At 47.2% G+C, this 19,014-nt stretch overlaps 1 protein-coding gene across 4 annotated transcripts; it reads left to right on the top strand.

Moving 5' to 3' along the window:
• Positions 1-528: 528 nt before the first annotated feature.
• Positions 529-19,014, top strand: smarca4a (SWI/SNF related BAF chromatin remodeling complex subunit ATPase 4a). Of its 4 annotated transcripts, none has more exons than XM_076265500.1 (34): positions 529-640; positions 3,235-3,499; positions 4,035-4,167; positions 5,068-5,577; positions 5,875-5,973; positions 6,262-6,517; positions 6,759-6,885; positions 7,197-7,370; positions 7,690-7,863; positions 8,110-8,283; positions 8,425-8,472; positions 8,647-8,777; positions 8,912-8,966; positions 9,368-9,480; positions 10,168-10,315; positions 10,613-10,776; positions 10,986-11,052; positions 11,540-11,650; positions 12,148-12,390; positions 12,916-13,029; positions 13,179-13,286; positions 13,582-13,668; positions 14,063-14,109; positions 14,351-14,517; positions 14,753-14,916; positions 15,199-15,483; positions 15,788-15,865; positions 16,040-16,258; positions 16,726-16,997; positions 17,266-17,371; positions 17,485-17,586; positions 17,784-17,916; positions 18,025-18,164; positions 18,414-19,014. In XM_076265500.1, the coding sequence occupies exons 2-34, from the start codon at positions 3,278-3,280 to the stop codon at positions 18,447-18,449; spliced, it is 5,007 nt and encodes a 1,668-aa protein (XP_076121615.1). In that variant the 5' UTR covers positions 529-640; positions 3,235-3,277; the 3' UTR covers positions 18,450-19,014. The 4 variants fall into 4 exon arrangements, with proteins under 4 accessions (XP_076121615.1, XP_076121612.1, XP_076121614.1 ...); XM_076265497.1 differs by having other exon boundaries at positions 17,263-17,371; XM_076265499.1 differs by lacking the exon at positions 529-640 and adding an exon at positions 2,418-2,435 and having other exon boundaries at positions 17,263-17,371.

Raw genomic sequence — 19,014 nt, 5'->3', positions numbered from 1 at the left:
ATATGTCATTGTCAAGGCTTTTTATCATCTTCTTTTGACTTGTAATTGCCAGATTATTTGAAAACCAAAACCATTCACTTTTTGTATGGTGTAAACTGGATTGCCTCAGCCTATTAAAAAGTCCTAATCCTTTTATTGGCCTTTGCTTTTACACACTCCGTTTTAAGATTTAACATCCCAGCCCTAGTGCAAAAGGTGAGTAGGCCTATTTTTCTTCAATGCTTTTCGTGGTAAATATTTTAGGATAGGTCGTCAGTTTATGGTTTTATCGGTAAAATAAATTAAAACCCGTTTAGATTACAGCTATTCAAGCTTGGAAACCAGCGTGAGGCATTTTATTCCCAGCTTGCTGAGAAAGTAGCACACCCATCCCCCAATGAACGCAAGCAGCCCGCATTCCACCCTGCAGTGCAGCTGACACCAGGCATGCGCGGTGACTTCTGTGTCGTTTCTATGGGGGCTAGAGGGCGCTAACGCTCCACTGTTTGTAACATTGCGTCCAAGCAGTTTCTCGGTGATAGAATCAGACGAAATGGAGGGGGGTAAGAGGGAAAAAAAGCGAACTGGCAGCGTCGCCCTTTGTTTCTAGCCAGCTAAAGAAATCGAGGGGAGATACCGGCGAAACCTGTATTCACTGTGTGTAAGTTAAATGAACCGTGTTTATTCTCCTAGAGCACATAACGTATATATGTACAACATCACTATTTGTGTAATTTTTGTAAAATTTGTTTCCTTATTTGCTTTGGTCGTTTTTTTCAAGAGCTCGTTCCCCACAGCAAGACCGACATTATAGCCTCGGTCGCAGCGGCAGAGGGGGAATGAATGAATTATTCTTTTTGGAAATCTAGCTTGAGCGGGGACTGAGCCAGGGGTACGGGTGGCGAGTAGGATCAATTGGGTTATAATGTGAAAGATTTTAGTATTTTTTGCCGGTTTTTGCCATATCAAGGGCCAGTAGCGAAACGACTAGAATCTCTCAGTTAGGAACATGATGGAGGACAGCATGGCCGGCTAGCAGCCTGAATCCAAACTATAGCAAGCAAGCTATGCTAACTGTTAGCTAGCGAACCGACTGTTTTGCCTGTCTTTGTCTTTTCTCTTAATTGGTTACCTTTAAGTTACTCTTCGTACGTTCCCTACGGTATTTTCGTGTAAGCAGTTTATGTACACTTTTCATTATTTCTTCCCCTGAACAGGAATATATTCAGAAATAGTCTCTAAACAATATAAAGCTGTTTCCTTTGTTTATTAGCTGGATATAGCTTGTTAGCCACAGTAGTCTCTCTCACTTTAACAGTTACAAGCTAGCAGTTAACTATAACGTTGGCTAACGTTAACGTTGGTTGTGCGAAAACGATTTAATGAAGTCATACTAACAGCTTGCATTCTGTCGAGTACATAACAAATATTGTATTGTAGTTAGCTTTGATCGCCGGGCAAAACCTTTGGACTGGATCGTAACGAAGCTGCCATTAGCTTGCCTATATTTGAACATGGTGGTGGGGCTGTATTAGTCTGACTGGCTAGCTATCGCGCTTACTTTTCCTAAATGCAAACGCTCGAATAAAACTCGTAGTATGGTCACTATCTGAACTACAAAAAGCACCACATATTGTGAAGAACTGTATTTTTGTTATACTAACATTTAACAAAGTTAGCATAACCAGGTACACACAGCCAGACTGTTAACACAACAATCCTTGATAATACACTTTAGCAGCTCCCGGTTTTCGTTAGCTAGCATTGCTATCTGCGAGAAATATAGTGTATTTTGATGCGAACTTGCCGGGATCTTGTTTTTTTTTTTTCCCTTTTATTAGCATTGCATGGTTACACTTGTCTGACATTTTATTTTGGCTCTAGTTTGTGAAAAAGCTATTTCATTTATCTCTACATTTTTCCAGTTGTGTAACACTGGCATACTGATTGAGATAATGTAAATAAGAGAATCGGTATAATCTCAGTCAAAAGTTAATTAATACTGTTAAGGCTGTGCATTGCATTTGTCAGATTAAACATTACAAAATTAAACATTTTTTTACAAATAGTTTGTGTTTTGCTGTTGGCTGTGTTGGTTGCTTTTGTACTTTCTTGAAGAAGCAACAAGCGGCAGACCTGCATTGCTCTCAGGTTTTACCGGTTTCTGTTTACTTTCGGGAACTCTCCGGCGCGCATAATATGATGTCATGGTCACGGTCATTAAGCATTGGTCTCGCAAGTTTGGTGTCAGCCTCCTTTCATATCAGTGTCACTATCGAGTTTTGTCCAGGTGCCATTCTGCCAGTACTAGGGCATAATAGAAATCTACAACAAACAACTATGGAGAACCTATGGCACCCCTGTCCATATATTTTCTGGTAAAATATTTTAAGGGTTATCTGCAAGCTGGGGATGTTTCTCTTTTTGAGTGATTTTTCTTTTTTTCCCTGCTTGAGGTAAAGTTGAGATAATCAAGGGGTTGCTGCAGATTTACAAGTGTACTAGTGTCACAGCCTTAAAACACACACTTCACAATCCCCAATGTTTAGTGTGTACTAAAAAATATGTTTTTTTGCAAAGGATTTTATTACTCGCTGTTAGAGTGAGGTTGCATTAGCTAAAGTATGAATGCTTTGTTTTTTAGGAGACAGTATCATGATTATAGCTTTGCCTGGCAGTTGCCTAATGTAGATTTTAGCAAGTCTCTGCCTTCCATGATCTGATGGTCTTGATGGATCCCAAAGTGCTTAGAAGAGTCTTTAATAATGCTGTCATTACTTGACCTTCAAATATACCAACAGGTAGTGTTAAGAATCATAGGTTAGGGTTACTCTAAACCAAGACAGTTTGATGTTATAGGACAGTTTGTAGGGCGAGGAGGTGTAACTTAATGATTCCCAGTCTTCTCATTGAGAACTTAGAAGAGCGCCCGGAGGATGCAGACCTTCACCAGGACCAAATTGCCGTACCTCACAATGTTAATGAAAGTGATAAATAATTCTTACATTTTTTTAAATTTAATTGTTTTTTCCTTGGCTCATAATACTCTCCTCCATCAAGTTTCTTCAGATTCTGGTCAGTAGTTTTTGCACAATCATGCTGGCAAATGGCAGACAAACAAACAAGCTAAATCAAAAACATCACTCCTCAGTGGAAGTAACTAGTGAATCACAATGGTCAGGATTCTGTTAGGAATTGTATTTAGCTGGAATTAAGCATGGCAATGATTTTCTCTTTCTACTTCTCTCTCTGCAGGACAGTGCTTTGCTGCTTTCATTCCTCCAGCATCTGCTGACAGATGTCCACTCCCGACCCCCCCATGGGAGGGACCCCTCGGCCGGGTCCCTCCCCTGGCCCTGGGCCTTCTCCTGGGGCTATGCTGGGGCCGAGCCCTGGACCCTCTCCTGGATCGACCCACAGCATGATGGGCCCGAGCCCAGGGCCTCCTTCCTCAGGTCACCCCATGCCCCCTCAGGGACCATCAGGGTACCCACAAGAGAACATGCATCAGATGCACAAGGTAAGACAAAGCACAGCAGAGTAGGGGCTGCACAGTTAATAGATTTTTTTAATCTTAATCGCAGTTTCAACTAATGCTATTAGCTTATCTCAAAAGCTGCAATTAATCGTGCAGCTCGCAACTCTGTCCCGATGGTTAATCTTGTCACATCTGTAATGTTTGACAGACTGTAAAACTCACCTAAAAGGGGCGTTGTGCTTCTCATGCATTAGGCATGCTCAGCAATCAAAAGTGGTCCAACTTAAAGCGAAATTTGGAATACTGAACTGAAGCTGGATTATTAAAAATAACTTGCATATTAAATCACAATATCTGCAGGGAAAAATTGCAATGGAAATAATTGCAACACGTTTTGCTACATTTAAACACAATTACAGATGAATATATATACACACTTCTAATTACGTACATCATTTTACAGTTCCAGTTGCATGTTAAAGTTTTAGCAACCTTTAAGTAGGTTCCCTAAACAGAATCCCATAGGCAGGGTGATCTCTGACTTTGAGATTCTGACTGTGTTTGGTATCGCCTACAGCCCATGGAAGGCATGCATGAGAAGGGCATGCCCGATGATCCACGCTACAGTCAGATGAAGGGCATGGGCATGCGGCCTGGCGCCCACAGTGGCATGGGCCCTCCCCCTAGCCCTATGGACCAGCACTCCCAAGGTACTCGCTCATATGGACTCCCCCCCCCCAGGGGTGCTGTTAGCTGTGCTAGTAACCTTTTAGATGATGTTTTGGTTTACATCTTGTTTTCTCTTTGCTAGTGCAGATTGGAGAGGTGTATATAAAATATTGATAGACATATCCTAATGGCATCATTTTTAGTAATTGAGAAGGAAATGTTTTGGACAGTTGACTCGCCAATAGAATGAAGTAGATCATTAGGAAGCGTTAACCTTCACAGCAAAAGTGAATACTTGAACATCAATTGCTGTGACGTGTATACACAAATAATATGACCTACTCCCATGTGGTCTCATAGCAGTGGCTTAACCAGTGGAGTGAAAAGGGCAAGGATCCGTGGTGCGGGCGTCAGCCAGCTGCACTGTCAACCACATCGGCCAGTTTCTTCTCTTTCATCAGCGCTGCTTTGTTCTGGAGAGTGTATAGCAGACGCTCAGCGAGAGACAAAGGCAGGGAGTGAGAGAGTGAGGGAGAGACAGAGGGGAAGGGGAGTTCCCCCCTCAGAGACAAAAACACAGGCAGCTGTCAGAAAACCACACTCACCAGAGAAGCAGAGCAGAGGTACATACAGATGAGCACTGGAGCATGAACCAGTCAAAACACAGGGACAGCTCAGTCATACTGCTGCTTGTACTTTATGAAATGTTTTATTATACCTAGTAATCCTATTTTGTTGTGGTACATACATCTCTCAAGGCCGCTTAGATGACCATTTAGTGGCTTTGCCTTTTTTATTAGCTGTTTGTCAAATGTCTTGGTGTTCTTGTTTTTGAGCCAGTACTAACATTTTGCTGCTGCTGCTGCAAGTAGTCCCTGTTCTCCTCCTCCATCTGTGCTCATAATTTCCCTGTTGGTCTTTTCTTCCTCCTCCTCCTCCAGGTTACCCTTCTCCTCTCGGGGGCTCTGAGCACGCTCCCAGCCCCGTCCCAGCCAACGGCCCCCCCTCAGGCCCCATGATGCCCTCGGGCCCGGGTGGGGTGCCCATGGAGGCCGGCGACCCCCAGACCATGTCCCAGCAGCAGGGCCAGCAGCAGCAGCAGCCCGGCCGAGGCGGGGTGCCCGGGGGTCCCGGCGCTGGAGGTCCAGGGGGGCAGCCCGGCGCCGTGGGGGGTGGCGGCGGTGGCCCTGGCGGTGGCCCGGGCGGAGCAGGGGGACCCACACCCTTCAACCAGAACCAGCTGCACCAGCTCCGTGCCCAGATCATGGCGTACAAGATGCTGGCGCGCGGGCAGGTGCTGCCAGATCACCTGCAGATGGCAGTGCAGGGCAAGAGGCCCATGCCGGGCATGCAGCCACAGGGCATGCCCAACATGCCACCGTCCGCCGGACCCGGAGCAGGGCCTGGGGCAGGCCCCGGACCTGCATCCGCCAACTACAACAGACCTCATGGTAAGGTCCAGGCTGGGGTTTTTGGGGTAAATAAACATTTATTACCAGATGCAGACAATTCATTTTGGACACACAGTGACATCTGGTGGTGGGATTTGAAGATAGTGCCACATCAACATCCAAAGGCCACTACATAACTTGGTTCTCTTGTATCATGTTAGTCTGTTGCGACTTGTTAGTCTTGTTGCAATGTTGAAATGGAAAGAATTATTTGAAAATATTTATGTATTTTATGGAATATTTATGTTTATTTTGTTATATACATATCTTTTTTAAATATTTCTGTTCCTGCTACAGGAATGGTTGGACCCAATATGCCTCCTCCAGGGCCTTCTGGAGTCCCCCCAGGAATGCAGGGGCAGCCCACCAACGGACCACCCAAATCCTGGCCTGAAGGTGAGCCCCTGCCCAGGCGGACGAGCACAGACAAGTTAATCAATTGGACAGTGCACAAATCTTGCCTGAAATTAACTATACTGACCTATGCAATGGATCCTTTTTGAATGAGAATTTGAATGTTGCTATATTTGACTAGTAGATAACTTTCATGGGTTCCCAATTTGGACAAGAATAATATTATTGAGACAGTCCTAACCCAGCGGTTGTTATATTTGAAAGTAATGGTTTAAGATGAGAGAAATGTGCCACTATTTCCGTACTAATGAAAAAGCGTCATCCCTCCAGGTCCCATGGTGAATGCTGCACCCCCCATCAGCACTCCTCAGAAACTCCTCCCCCCTCAGCCCACCGGACGGCCCTCCCCTGCGCCCCCCTCAGTGCCCCCGGCCGCCTCGCCCGTCATGCCCCCTCAGACCCAGTCCCCCGGGCAACCGGCCCAGCCGCCACCCATGATGCTCCACCAGAAGCAGAACCGCATTACGCCCATACAGAAACCCCGCGGGCTTGACCCGGTGGAGATCCTGCAGGAGAGGGAGTACAGGTCAGACACAGGATAAACACACACACACACACACACACACACACACACACACTTCAAAGTGTACTATTTACTTGTGTTCACATCCATACATACCTTTAAGCATACCATTCTCATAGAACACGCATACATACTATGCACATAGACACCATCATATACCTCGAAACATACTATTCACACACTTACCCGCTCACCCTTGCTTTTGAAATCCATCCTAAAAAGTAATATTTTTTACTTGTGACAGGCTCCAGGCTCGTATAACACATCGCATCCAGGAGCTGGAGAACCTTCCAGGCTCTCTGGCTGGAGACCTGAGGACCAAAGCGACCATTGAGCTCAAGGCTCTGAGGCTGCTGAACTTCCAGAGACAGGTGAGTCCTCTGGCCAACTCTCTCAACTACAGGCGTGTTTGGAAACGGGTCTCCACAGTTGAGATTTCATTGTTGAATACATTAAACCCAAGAATGAGTTAGATATCAAATGAACGTGCATGATTTTAAATGCTAGTATTTATGTAGATATCTTGAAAATATCATGGACTGTGTCTAATATGAAGCCTTAGTACTGAAACTGAGGATAGTTTAAACATGCACTGAATAAGTAAAGACTGTAAACTATGCTGATCTCGATCTCTCTCTCTCACGCTCTCTCTGTGTGTTTGCGTCTTTGTCTCCCTGTGCAGCTGAGGCAGGAGGTGGTGGTGTGTATGCGACGCGACACGGCGCTCGAGACGGCCCTGAACGCCAAGGCCTACAAGCGCAGCAAGCGTCAGTCCCTGCGTGAGGCCCGCATCACCGAGAAGCTGGAGAAGCAGCAGAAGATCGAGCAGGAGCGCAAGCGCCGACAGAAGCACCAGGTACCTCTTCTCTCCTCTCCTCAATTCACCGCTGTCATGTATCCATAGCAATGCAACTGGACCTTCATCCATTCAATCCATCCATGTGCTGTTGAGCTCCTTTTGATTTGGTGTTGGTTAACACAAGCTGTAGTTAATGATTTCAAAGCTTAGCGTAATGCATCAGCTGCAAAAATGATGATCTGTCAAGTTCAGTATTGTAAAATGGCTGAAGTTAAAATATTAGACTCTAATATCAAATGCTAGTTTTCACTGTGGAAGGGATCTCTGATTATACGGTGCAGTGGCTCTAAATGGTTGTCGTTGTTCTTTTCCTCAGGAATACCTCAACAGCATCCTTCAGCATGCCAAGGACTTCAAGGAGTACCACCGCTCTATCACAGGCAAAATCCAGAAGCTGACCAAAGCCGTGGCCACCTACCACGCCAACACTGAGCGCGAGCAGAAGAAGGAGAATGAGCGCATCGAGAAGGAGAGAATGAGGAGACTGATGGTGAGCACACACACACACACACACACACACACGCACACACACATGCACACACACTTCATATTGGCTACATACACAATGCACACTTGTCCATATCGGGGGTACACACACACAGGCACATGCATTCACATTGGCAGCACACATAGACATGCATACTTGTGCTTCGAGGCTACACATGCACACTCAACCCTGACCACATACATGTACCCGTGGCTTTGTTTCTTTGCTCACACTGGTCACTGCTCACAGGCTGAAGATGAAGAGGGCTACCGTAAGCTCATTGACCAGAAGAAGGACAAGCGCTTGGCTTACCTGCTGCAGCAGACGGACGAGTATGTGGCCAACCTCACCGAGCTGGTGCGCGCCCACAAGGCCGTGCAGGCCGCCAAGGAAAAGAAAAAGAAGAAGAAGAAGAAAAAGAAGGTGAGTGGGAGCGAGGGAGGGAGGGAGAGTCTAGCTGAAGGACTGCCATTTTCCCCACTTCTCACGTATTTGGAGCTCAAGTTTGAAGGAACTGATTGATTGTCTTGATGTTGAATCCTTGTTCTGTGTTTCTTTCAAAAGACGGAGAATGCCGATGGCCAGACCCCTGCCCTGGGCCCAGATGGAGAGGTGTGTGTCTAGTACAAGAAAGAGCAGTTCTACATTGGTTGTTTTTGCAGTTCTACATTGGTTATGTTGATCATGTAGCAAACTGTTGTCAGTTTTGAAGATAAGAAATGAATGTTAGCCAGGCTAACCTAGTTAGCATGCTAACATTGCACTTGTGTGTTGTGTCCCTGGAAGCCTCTGGATGAGACCAGTCAGATGAGTGACCTGCCAGTGAAGGTCATGCATGTGGAGAGTGGCAAGATCCTGACTGGGGAGGACGCCCCCAAAGCAGGCCAGCTGGACACATGGCTAGAGATGAACCCTGGGTGAGTTGCTTAAACGGACCGGCTGTACTGTATGTCGTCATCTGGATGATGTGTTGTCGTGTGTGTGTGTGTGTGTGACAAAGTAGTGTTTGTATGTTTGCAGTCTTGTGATCTGTGGGTCCCTTTTTGCACAGGTATGAAGTGGCACCACGTTCAGACAGTGAAGACAGTGGATCAGAGGAAGAGGAGGTACAGTCTCCTATCTCCCTTTTTTTACTCTGCCTTTCTTTCCGTCCTCTCTATCTTCTTTTTGACATATCTGTCTGGGGGAGCTGTAGCGGCAGCATCCATACCTCCGGTCTATTTGACCACAGGGACCTGAGTTTGTTTCCGACCCATGGTCATTTCCTTGTCTCTCTCTCTCTCTCTCTCTCTCTCTCTCTCTCTCTCTCTCTCTCTCTCTCTCTCTCTCTCTCTCTCTCTCTCTCTCTCTCTCTCTCTCTCTCTCTCCTCATTTCCCGTCAATCTCTACTGTCATATCTCAATTAACCCCCCCCCTAAAATAAACTCATATAAAAAGCCATGGCTGTTCTAAAAATCGTTTTGAGCCTAAACCTAATTTGCTCTGTGGGCCTCTTTCCCTCTGGCAGGACGAGGAGGACGAGCCTCAGCCATCTCAGGCTCCCACCACCGAGGAGAAGAAAAAGATTCCAGACCCTGACAGCGAGGAAGTATCTGAGGTGGACGTACGTCACATCATCGAGTGAGTATCAGTCTATCTCTCTCGGGGCCCAGGATTGTTGCTTATACCTACCAGTTTCCGCACTTTGCTGCAGATGCTGCTAATATTAGTAACTGATATGATATAAAACATTTTAACGAACACATTCTGCCATGCGGGCCGAAAAACAACTGGATTGAGTTCAGGTGCTGGCCCGACATGTAAAAACTGTTAAGTGAGCATTGATACAGACTCACTCTTTAGGGCATTAAAGTCCCTATCCCTACCCACTTCCACTTAACCTGAATGGGTTTTGGATGGCCCTTAATGTGGCACGCCCTCCACATGAGCACGCTAACGGAGTGGAAGTGGACAGGGAGAGGGTCTCGTCGCTAGTTTCACAAAAGACATGTTTGTTGATATGTACGATGGTGTCCCTGGGTCAGACTGGGATCTGGCCTTGGGTGGTGTTTGCATTCTAGAACACAGGCCTCAAACAGATCGACCTTGTAGAACCAAAAAATACAAACAGGATAAGACTTGTTTGTACTTATGGGCAATTACACAAACATGCTGTTTTGACTTTCTTTTCTGTATGTTAAGCCCATTGAATTGCCTCTATCTATCAGATGCCTCTATGTATCAGATACACTTGCCTTGCTTAATGTTGGAGGCGCCTGATGATCACTGTTCCTCAAACGGTTCTTCTTCTGTCCATCCGTGTCTCAGACATGCCAAGCAGGACGTGGACGATGAGTACGGGAATGCTGCCTTCAACCGCGGCCTTCAGTCCTACTACGCTGTGGCCCACGCTGTTACAGAGAAGGTGGACCGGCAGTCCACCCTGCTGATTAACGGACAGCTCAAGCAGTACCAGGTAGCGAACGCACCCACAGTGGCTGTGTTTATGTACAACTTTTTAACGTGAATGTTGACATTCAAGAACGAAATCCTAAATGGATGCTTGAAATGCATACAATCTTGTAAGTCGAACAAAAAAATGATTTGGCCTTCAGGGTCATCAACTTCTGAGCTGGACATACATTTGACATTTGTCTCTTCATGGATAAACCAGGGACTCCAAGATCTCCTTGGTGTCTTTCACTTGTCACATGTCTCACACACTCTCACTCACTTTTTCCTTTCTGGTTGTTTTGTCTGTGTCTGTCTTTAGATCAAAGGGCTGGAGTGGCTGGTGTCTCTGTACAACAACAATCTGAACGGCATCCTGGCTGATGAGATGGGGCTGGGGAAGACCATCCAGACCATCGCCCTCATCACCTACCTCATGGAGTTAAAGCGCATCAACGGGCCCTTCCTCATCATCGTGCCCCTCTCGTGAGTGGACAGGCCTCTTCCTCACGCTGTTTACCGCTCACTGCCATTGTCTCTTTTCTAACCTGGTCACGCTATATGTTTCTTACCAGGAGTATCAGAGTGCAGAACTGTTACTTGTTATTGTGTCCTGCAAACCCGTTAACAGTGTGTGGTAGTATGGCAATAATGGGCTTTAATGTCTAATTCTTCTCATCACTTTCTTTTGTCAGAACTCTCTCCAACTGGGTGTATGAGTTTGACAAGTGGGCTCCATCTGTGGTAAAGGTCTCTTACAAGGTGGGTCGACAGTACATTTAAAGGAACCGTATGTAAGAAATGTATTTCAATTAATCATAAAATGGCCCAGATATGTCACTAGACATTAAGAAATCATGTTCATTTCAAATACTTATATCACTGACAACAGTAGTAAGGCCAGGATATTGTCATTTAAAAAGTGAAGTTGCAGCCCTCAACTGATGTTGATGTTGTCATGTTGTGTTTTTGCCTGATGCGCCACCCTCCACCTATCTACTAATGACGAAGTCAGTAGTGTTTCGGCATCCAGGTTGCCAGCTCTGCCAGTCAGGGGGGAGGGGGAGGGGATACACCGCTCTACAGTAATTTGAGAGTGATTGCAGTACCAGTTTTGGCCACAATCTTACATACGGTTCCTTTAAAAATAGGAATACTTTGAAATGAATGAGGAAGAACACATTGAAGAGCTGCAGTCCTTAAGCAATATGTCTATGTGGATATCAAAACTGTGGGTGTGTGTTGGCAGGGTTCCCCAGCTGCTCGTCGAGGCTTCGTCCCCCAGCTACGCAGTGGCAAGTTCAACGTGCTGCTCACCACATATGAGTACATTATCAAGGACAAGCAAGTTCTGGCCAAGGTGAGTCTCCTCCCAACACGCACAAGCTCATCTTTATGCTTTATTCTCAAACCCACACACAGAAGAGAGAGTTGAAGATAGAACTTTTGAAGAAACTTTTGGCAACCTTGAAAGAAGCCTTTTTGAATAACAGCCTGACCTTATTTCATAAAAGGCCCTTGGCCCACTCATGCCTCATCCTCACTGAAACCTTTTGGAAACTGTTTCAAATGTGTCTTAGTTAGAACATTAGTGTTGTATGATGTACTTGACATGTAGCAATACCCCATTTTACTTAGTACTGATTAAAAAATGGCATTTTAATCAGGTTTTAGTATAAACTGTATTTGTTTGCATTTGGAAAAAAAAATCTGTCTGTTGTTGATGGGTTTTGCCTTGTTTTTTTGTGTGTGTTTTTAAGGTTTTTATTTTATCAAACAAGCTGTGGATGGTATTGTATCAAAGACATGAGTTTGGTATTGTGACAACACTAATGGCTTGCTGAAATGCTCCTACAGATCCGCTGGAAGTACATGATCGTGGACGAGGGTCACCGCATGAAGAACCACCACTGTAAGCTCACCCAGGTGCTGAACACGCACTACCTGGCCCCGCGGCGGCTGCTGCTCACGGGCACGCCGCTGCAGAACAAGCTGCCCGAGCTCTGGGCACTGCTCAACTTCCTGCTGCCCACCATCTTCAAGAGCTGCAGCACCTTCGAGCAGTGGTTCAACGCGCCCTTCGCCATGACTGGGGAGAAGGTGGGTGCAGGAGCACCATGCTGTCCTGTTTCGGTTTTGTTTGGGCAGTTCTGGTCAATATTTGGCTGCCTACACGCTGACCAGTGGCAGTAGTAAATTGTATATTGTTTGCTATGGATCAGCAACTTAACAGTTGGCACCGCCACTGATCCACCAGCAACGTGGAGCGTAATGCGAGGCTCTTCAATGTCTTGAGTTTGACGTCTCCTAGGAACATGTCAGGCTTTCTGAATGTTCTTTTCGTACAGATTGTAGTAATTCACTTAGCATCATTTAGCAATGAGGGAGAACTTTGTTTGAATTAGTCAAAAGTCTGAGCGTTGCATTACCCTCTGCCCCTTTCCCAAATGTCAGTGTGATCTCGCTCAGAAGTTCCGCAGAACTTTTTATTTGGCACTGTGTGCTGTTCTATTCTCTGGTTGTGTGTTGTGCTTGATGTGCAGCATTTTAACAGCAATTGTTTTTGTGTTCTCATAAGTGTTTGTTGACCCATTGACCCGTTTTTCTTCTGGTGTCCCCTCCCAGGTGGACCTGAACGAGGAAGAGACCATCCTGATCATCCGTCGTCTGCACAAGGTGCTCCGGCCTTTCCTGCTGCGCCGGCTCAAGAAGGAGGTCGAGGCTCAGCTCCCCGAGAAGGTCAGCAACTGGACACACACACACACACACACACACACACACACACACACACACACATTCCTAGTATACACTGGAATGGGAAGATGCCCCATGCCCATCGAGACTAATCCGGAGGCTCCTCCTGACACATGCCCCTGTTTGTCCACCAGGTGGAGTATGTGATCAAGTGCGACATGTCTGCGCTCCAGAGGGTGCTGTACAGACACATGCAGGCCAAGGGAGTCCTGCTCACGGATGGCTCCGAGAAGGACAAGAAGGTGAGACCAGGAACACAAGCATGTTCCACGTTGTGCTCATACACAGCCATGTTTAAATGACTGCTTTAATCCCCCCCGTCTCCCTGTGACTGAGTGCCGTCACTACGGTTGAATATGCGCTCTGACTGCCATACCAGCGGGCCTGGCTCTTTGGCGTTGCGGTCAACCCGGAATATGCGGGTAGTTAGCCATTGTTTGGTGAAGTCGTATGCGGCTTTCCTAAATAGTCCGTTTGTTGTGTTGACTGTTTACCACCTGAGGTTAACCTGATGCCACATCCATGTCTCTCTCTCAGGGCAAGGGTGGCACCAAGACTCTGATGAACACCATCATGCAGCTGAGGAAGATCTGCAACCACCCCTACATGTTCCAGCACATCGAGGTGAGGAGCTCCGGCCGCCTCAGTGTCCACCACACACACACACACACACACACACACACACACACACACACACGCACACCCCTCCTCAAGCAGCAGCACTGCTCTCTCAGCTCCACCACAATCACATAGAGGAAAACCCCCAGTAGCCAGAACGTTGCGAAGGGTCATCACATTCAGTACTGAAGGCGACTTCTATTGTTTCCCTGTTATGAATCTGCAGCCTATTTAATGGAGGTTAGCCTTTTCGGAGTTTTCAGATAGGTTTACGTTAAGTTACATTCGCGTGTTTGAGCAGAAGTGGTGTGCGCTTGACATTTGCACTGTGCTTTGCTGGCTGTGTGTGTGTGTGTAGTCCTTTCCTTTGGCTCATCAGTGTTTTGGGGTTGTGTTGTAGGAGTCCTTCTCCGAGCACTTGGGCTTCACTGGAGGCATCGTATCAGGGTGAGTATCAGGGTTGACCACTGCATCAGCATGGCTTTTGGTAAACCGCACAAATGAGTCGTTTAGTTTTGGCAGTAGAATTATTTCCAGTATTTATCTATCAGGGTAGGTCTTGAAAGCAGTAGTAAAACTGCTGCCCAATTGTTCTGAGGAATTAAAAACACGGCAGAATGCAAAGTACTAGTAATGGTACCCAGTCAGTTTGCAACTGACACTTCATTGACCCCTGACCTGTGCCCAGGCCTGACCTGTACCGTGCCTCTGGCAAGTTTGAGCTGCTGGACCGCATCCTGCCCAAACTGCGGGCCACCAACCACAAGGTGCTGCTCTTCTGTCAGATGACCTCCCTCATGACCATCATGGAGGACTACTTCGCCTACCGCAACTTCAAGTACATGCGCCTGGACGGTGAGGGGATGCAGCATGTCGCAATTCCTAGCACATTGTCCATCTCCCTCTGTTTTCCTTTACTTACTCTCTGTCATTTGTTTTCTCTCTGTCTCTGTCTCTCTCTTTCTCTCTCGCTCTGAGTTATCTGTTTCCTCTGTCTCTGACAAGTTGATTCTCTGTGTGTGTGTGTGTGTGTGTGTGTGTGTTATCTGCCGGTGATGTCTAAACGGCTCTGGTTTTGCTCACATCGCAGGAACCACTAAGGCCGAGGACCGTGGCACGCTGCTGAAGAACTTCAACGACCCCCAGTCGTCGTACTTTGTGTTCCTGCTGAGTACCAGAGCTGGAGGCCTGGGGCTGAACCTGCAGTCGGCCGACACAGTCATCATCTTTGACAGCGACTGGAACCCTCACCAGGTAAAGACATCACCACAGCTCCACCCCACTCCTAGTACACATACTGGTAACATCATGGACACTGGACAAGTTTAGCATTTGCAGATGCTCTCATCTTACCGTTAACTATTTATCGTTGTTTTTCCTCAATGAAATCATATTGCTTAGAAACTGTCAAGAGTCATCTCTTGTATCGATCACTCTTGTACCATATCTGTAGCTCTCATTCTTTTGTCTTTCCTTTCGGTTTCCTCCAATGCTGTGGTCTTTCCACTGACCACTGTGTCCCTCTGCCCTCCTCAGGATCTACAGGCCCAGGACAGAGCACATCGTATCGGCCAGCAGAATGAGGTGCGTGTGCTGCGTCTCTGCACAGTCAACAGTGTGGAGGAGAAGATCCTGGCCGCGGCCAAGTACAAGCTCAACGTCGACCAAAAGGTCATCCAAGCAGGCATGTTTGACCAGAAGTCGTCCAGCCATGAGCGGCGGGCCTTCCTTCAGGCCATCCTGGAGCACGAGGAACAGGACGAGGTACGGCAGTCAGAATGTGGTAATTACGAGAGGGGCAGCGAAACCAGCAGAGATCAGGTTGGTTAAGCAATATTGGTAGTGTGTGATTAGCGATGTGATGTGATGTGACTTGTTGTAATTAATGCGGTAAACTTAAACTTAAAGCTTAAATTTCTCAGGCATTTTACTTAAAATTAAGTGTGGGCCAACGTGTTTAATATTTGAAAAAAATATGATCATTTATACATGGACAGTTTCTGATGACTTTAGCCACTCAACATTTTCCTTCCTTTTAAGCCTGTTAAATGTGTTCATCTGCCTTCATCTGTCATCTGCCCTCTCTCCCTCCTATCTGCCCTCCCTCGCTCTATTGCCCCCACAGGAAGAGGATGAAGTGCCAGATGATGAGACGGTTAACCAGATGATTGCCAGAAGCGAAGAGGAGTTTGACCACTTCATGGCATGTCCAGTTTCTCTGTTCAATGATCCAGGCCATCTCCTACCTGGGTGGTCCTATGGCCATGGCTATAATGATGTATACTACTAATTCTGTAGAACTGTAGCTGTGTCTTACTTTCTTTTTTTCTTCCTCTCTCCACTCCTCTCCATGTTTTTCTCTTCTCCCTCGCTCTAGCGCATGGATCTGGACCGGAGACGTGAGGACGCCCGCAACCCCAAGCGCAAGCCGCGGCTGATGGAGGAGGACGAGCTGCCCAATTGGATCCTGAAGGACGACGCCGAGGTGGAGCGGCTCACCTGCGAGGAGGAGGAAGAGAAGATGTTCGGCCGCGGCTCCCGCCAACGCAAGGAGGTGGACTACAGCGACTCGCTCACCGAGAAGCAGTGGCTCAAGGTGAGACCATCAGGGAGCTGAAATGAGTCTGAAATTAGACATTTACTGGAGATCAGTTCCTGAAGTTCTCAAGTTGTTTCTGTCCTGCTATTTTGCTACTTGTGTTTTTTCCATCTTTTCACCCTCTGGATTCAAGACAGAAGTCATCTAGCTGATTACACCATTGGCTTACCAAGTGTCTTTTAGTTACACTAATACCAATCAGGTGTGCTTGGACCAGGGTAGAAAAGCAAGCGTGGTAGAGACTGAGAACATCTGTGTTTTTCTGCGGTCTTTTCTGTTTCTCCTGGTGGTCAAGTTGCTCTCGGAGGTCCACTGGCTGCTCCCCAAGTACTGAGGGTGAATGGCAGTGCCTGCAGTTCCTCTCCACTCTTCAGCCTGCTGTCCAGCAACTTATGGATGTGTGGTTTCCCATGTTAACTTCTCTCTCTCTCTCTCTCTCCCCCCTGTCCACCCTTGTGCCCCAGGCCATCGAGGAGGGCACTCTGGAGGAGATGGAGGAGGAGGTGCGAACCAAGAAGACCACCCGCAAGCGCAAGCGGGACCGCGACGTTGACCCCGGCCCGGCCACGCCCGGCTCCAGCAGCGGCCGCGGCAGGGACAAGGACGAGGACAGCGGCAGTGCCAAGAAGCAGAAGAAGCGCGGGCGACCCCCGGCCGAGAAGCTCTCCCCCAACCCCCCCTCGCTCACCAAGAAGATGAAGAAGGTCGTGGACGCAGTCATTAAATACAAGGACAGGTAAGATGAACCGCTCACACTAGGGCTATACCATTACATAACATCGACGCTAATTGTAGGTAACAACAGTAACAACTACAGTCTGAATTGTAGTTTCACCGATGTTTCGAGCTGACATTATTGAGTAGCGCGTCTTAAACTATATGCGATCTGTACTCTTTAAATCGTGCGTTGTTCCTCTACCCCTCCCTGCTGTCTCCTTTCTGTCTCAGTTTGTTCTCAGCGCTTTGTACTTACCTTGACTTTCTTGTCGCCCGTCTCGAAGTAGCAATGGGCGACAGCTGAGCGAGGTCTTCATCCAGCTGCCCTCTCGTAAGGAGCTGCCCGAGTACTACGAGCTCATCCGCAAGCCTGTGGACTTCAGGAAGATTAAGGTGAGCCAGTCGTCCACCGAAGTCCACCTCTGAAAGAAGTTTGGCTAGACTCAAAGCATGTATTTTGGTCCTACTCCATTAAGTACATGCTCCCCCCCCCCCCCAAACCACAGGAGAGGATCCGCAGCCACAAGTACCGCAGCTTGAACGACCTGGAGAAGGACGTGATGCTGCTGTGCCAGAATGCGCAGACCTTCAACCTGGAGGGCTCACTGGTAAGGTTCGAGTGAGAGAGAATGTGTGAATTAACAGTGAGGCAGAGGGAACTGAATGCCAAAAGTTAATTTGTGAATAGACTGGGCCACATTAAAAGGGAGATTTGGCTGTCACAAAGGGCCAGCTAAAGGTACATGTGTTAAAATCTTGACCATAATTTGACACTATTTCTAACGTGTGTGTGTGTGCGTCCCAGATCTTCGAGGACTCCATCGTGCTGCAGTCCGTCTTCACCAGCGTGCGTCAGAAGATCGAGAAAGAGGAAGACACCGAGGGTGAGGAGAGTGAGGAAGAGGAGGATGAGGTCGACGAAGGCTCTGAATCTGAATGTAGGTATCCACTCATCACCAACAGACATTCTGGTCTAAAGTGTACGTGAGGAGTGCTTGTGTCTCACTCATTTCCTGTTTCATTGTCCATTTCCTGCGGTGTTCCAGCGCGCTCGATGAAGGTGAAGATCAAGCTGAGCAGGAAGGAGAAGGGGTCAGAGCGAGGGAAGGGCCGGCGGCGCATGGGCCGTGGGTCCCGCGCTAAACCAGTGGTCAGCGACGACGACAGTGATGAAGAGCAGGAGGATGTAAGTTGCTTACACACTCGAGTACACACACACACACACAGTCAGTCATGCGCACTACTGTCCATCACAGTCAAACACCACTAGCACTGTATTCGCAGGTCACTACGTTCAGAGTTTGGAGCTAGTATCAGGTTTATGTTTGTGTGAAAGTTATTTACACACACTTATTAGGAGTTGCACAATCATGTTAACTTGCTGCACTTTGGTGGGAGTTACTGACAGCTGACTGTGGTGTTTCTTTGTGTGCAGGAACGTTCCGGAGGCAGCGGCAGTGAAGAAGACTGAGCCTCTACAGGACCAATGCCCCTCTGCCCCCCCACCACCACCACACATGCATACACACGCACACACGCACACAAACTTGTGGTCACTCAACATCATCTGTAACCTTGTGTGTGTGTGTGTGTGTGTGTGCTGTGGGAGGGAGGGGTCAGACTGAAGACTGGGGTGTAGTTTGACTTTAGATGAGCAGATGTTTTTTAGTTACAATGTGTATCAGATGATAAAATAAAAAATGTGCGATTAAATTTAAAACGACAAAAAAAAGATACAAATCCACCTCCATATTTAAGCAGGCAATCCCGATCTAAAACTGTAGAAGCGTTTACGTCTTTGGCTGTTTATTTGTTTTTGTTTTGTTTGTTTGATAGGGGATGTTTTGTGTGTGTCATTTCTTTGGAGATGATGTGTGCTTGTGACCAGACGAGGGCTGACTACGGACCACACGGAGGGTTTTACTTGACATTTTAAAGCGAACGCTTTCGTTATGTATTTCTTTTCGTTTTTTCTTTTTTTTTTGTCACTTATGCTGCAGAGTCAAACCATTCCCCCACTCCCTTGCCCCCCCCCC

The sequence above is a fragment of the Alosa pseudoharengus genome, unplaced genomic scaffold, assembly GCF_046254945.1.
Source record: "Alosa pseudoharengus isolate Yale_2024_CS ecotype anadromous, Long Island Sound unplaced genomic scaffold, YU_APseudo_1.1 YU_APseudo_1.1_scf_4, whole genome shotgun sequence".
Taxonomy (NCBI): domain Eukaryota; kingdom Metazoa; phylum Chordata; class Actinopteri; order Clupeiformes; family Clupeidae; genus Alosa; species Alosa pseudoharengus.
The sequence above is the reverse complement of the archived record's forward strand: the minus strand, read 5'-3'. Positions and strand labels throughout refer to the sequence as shown.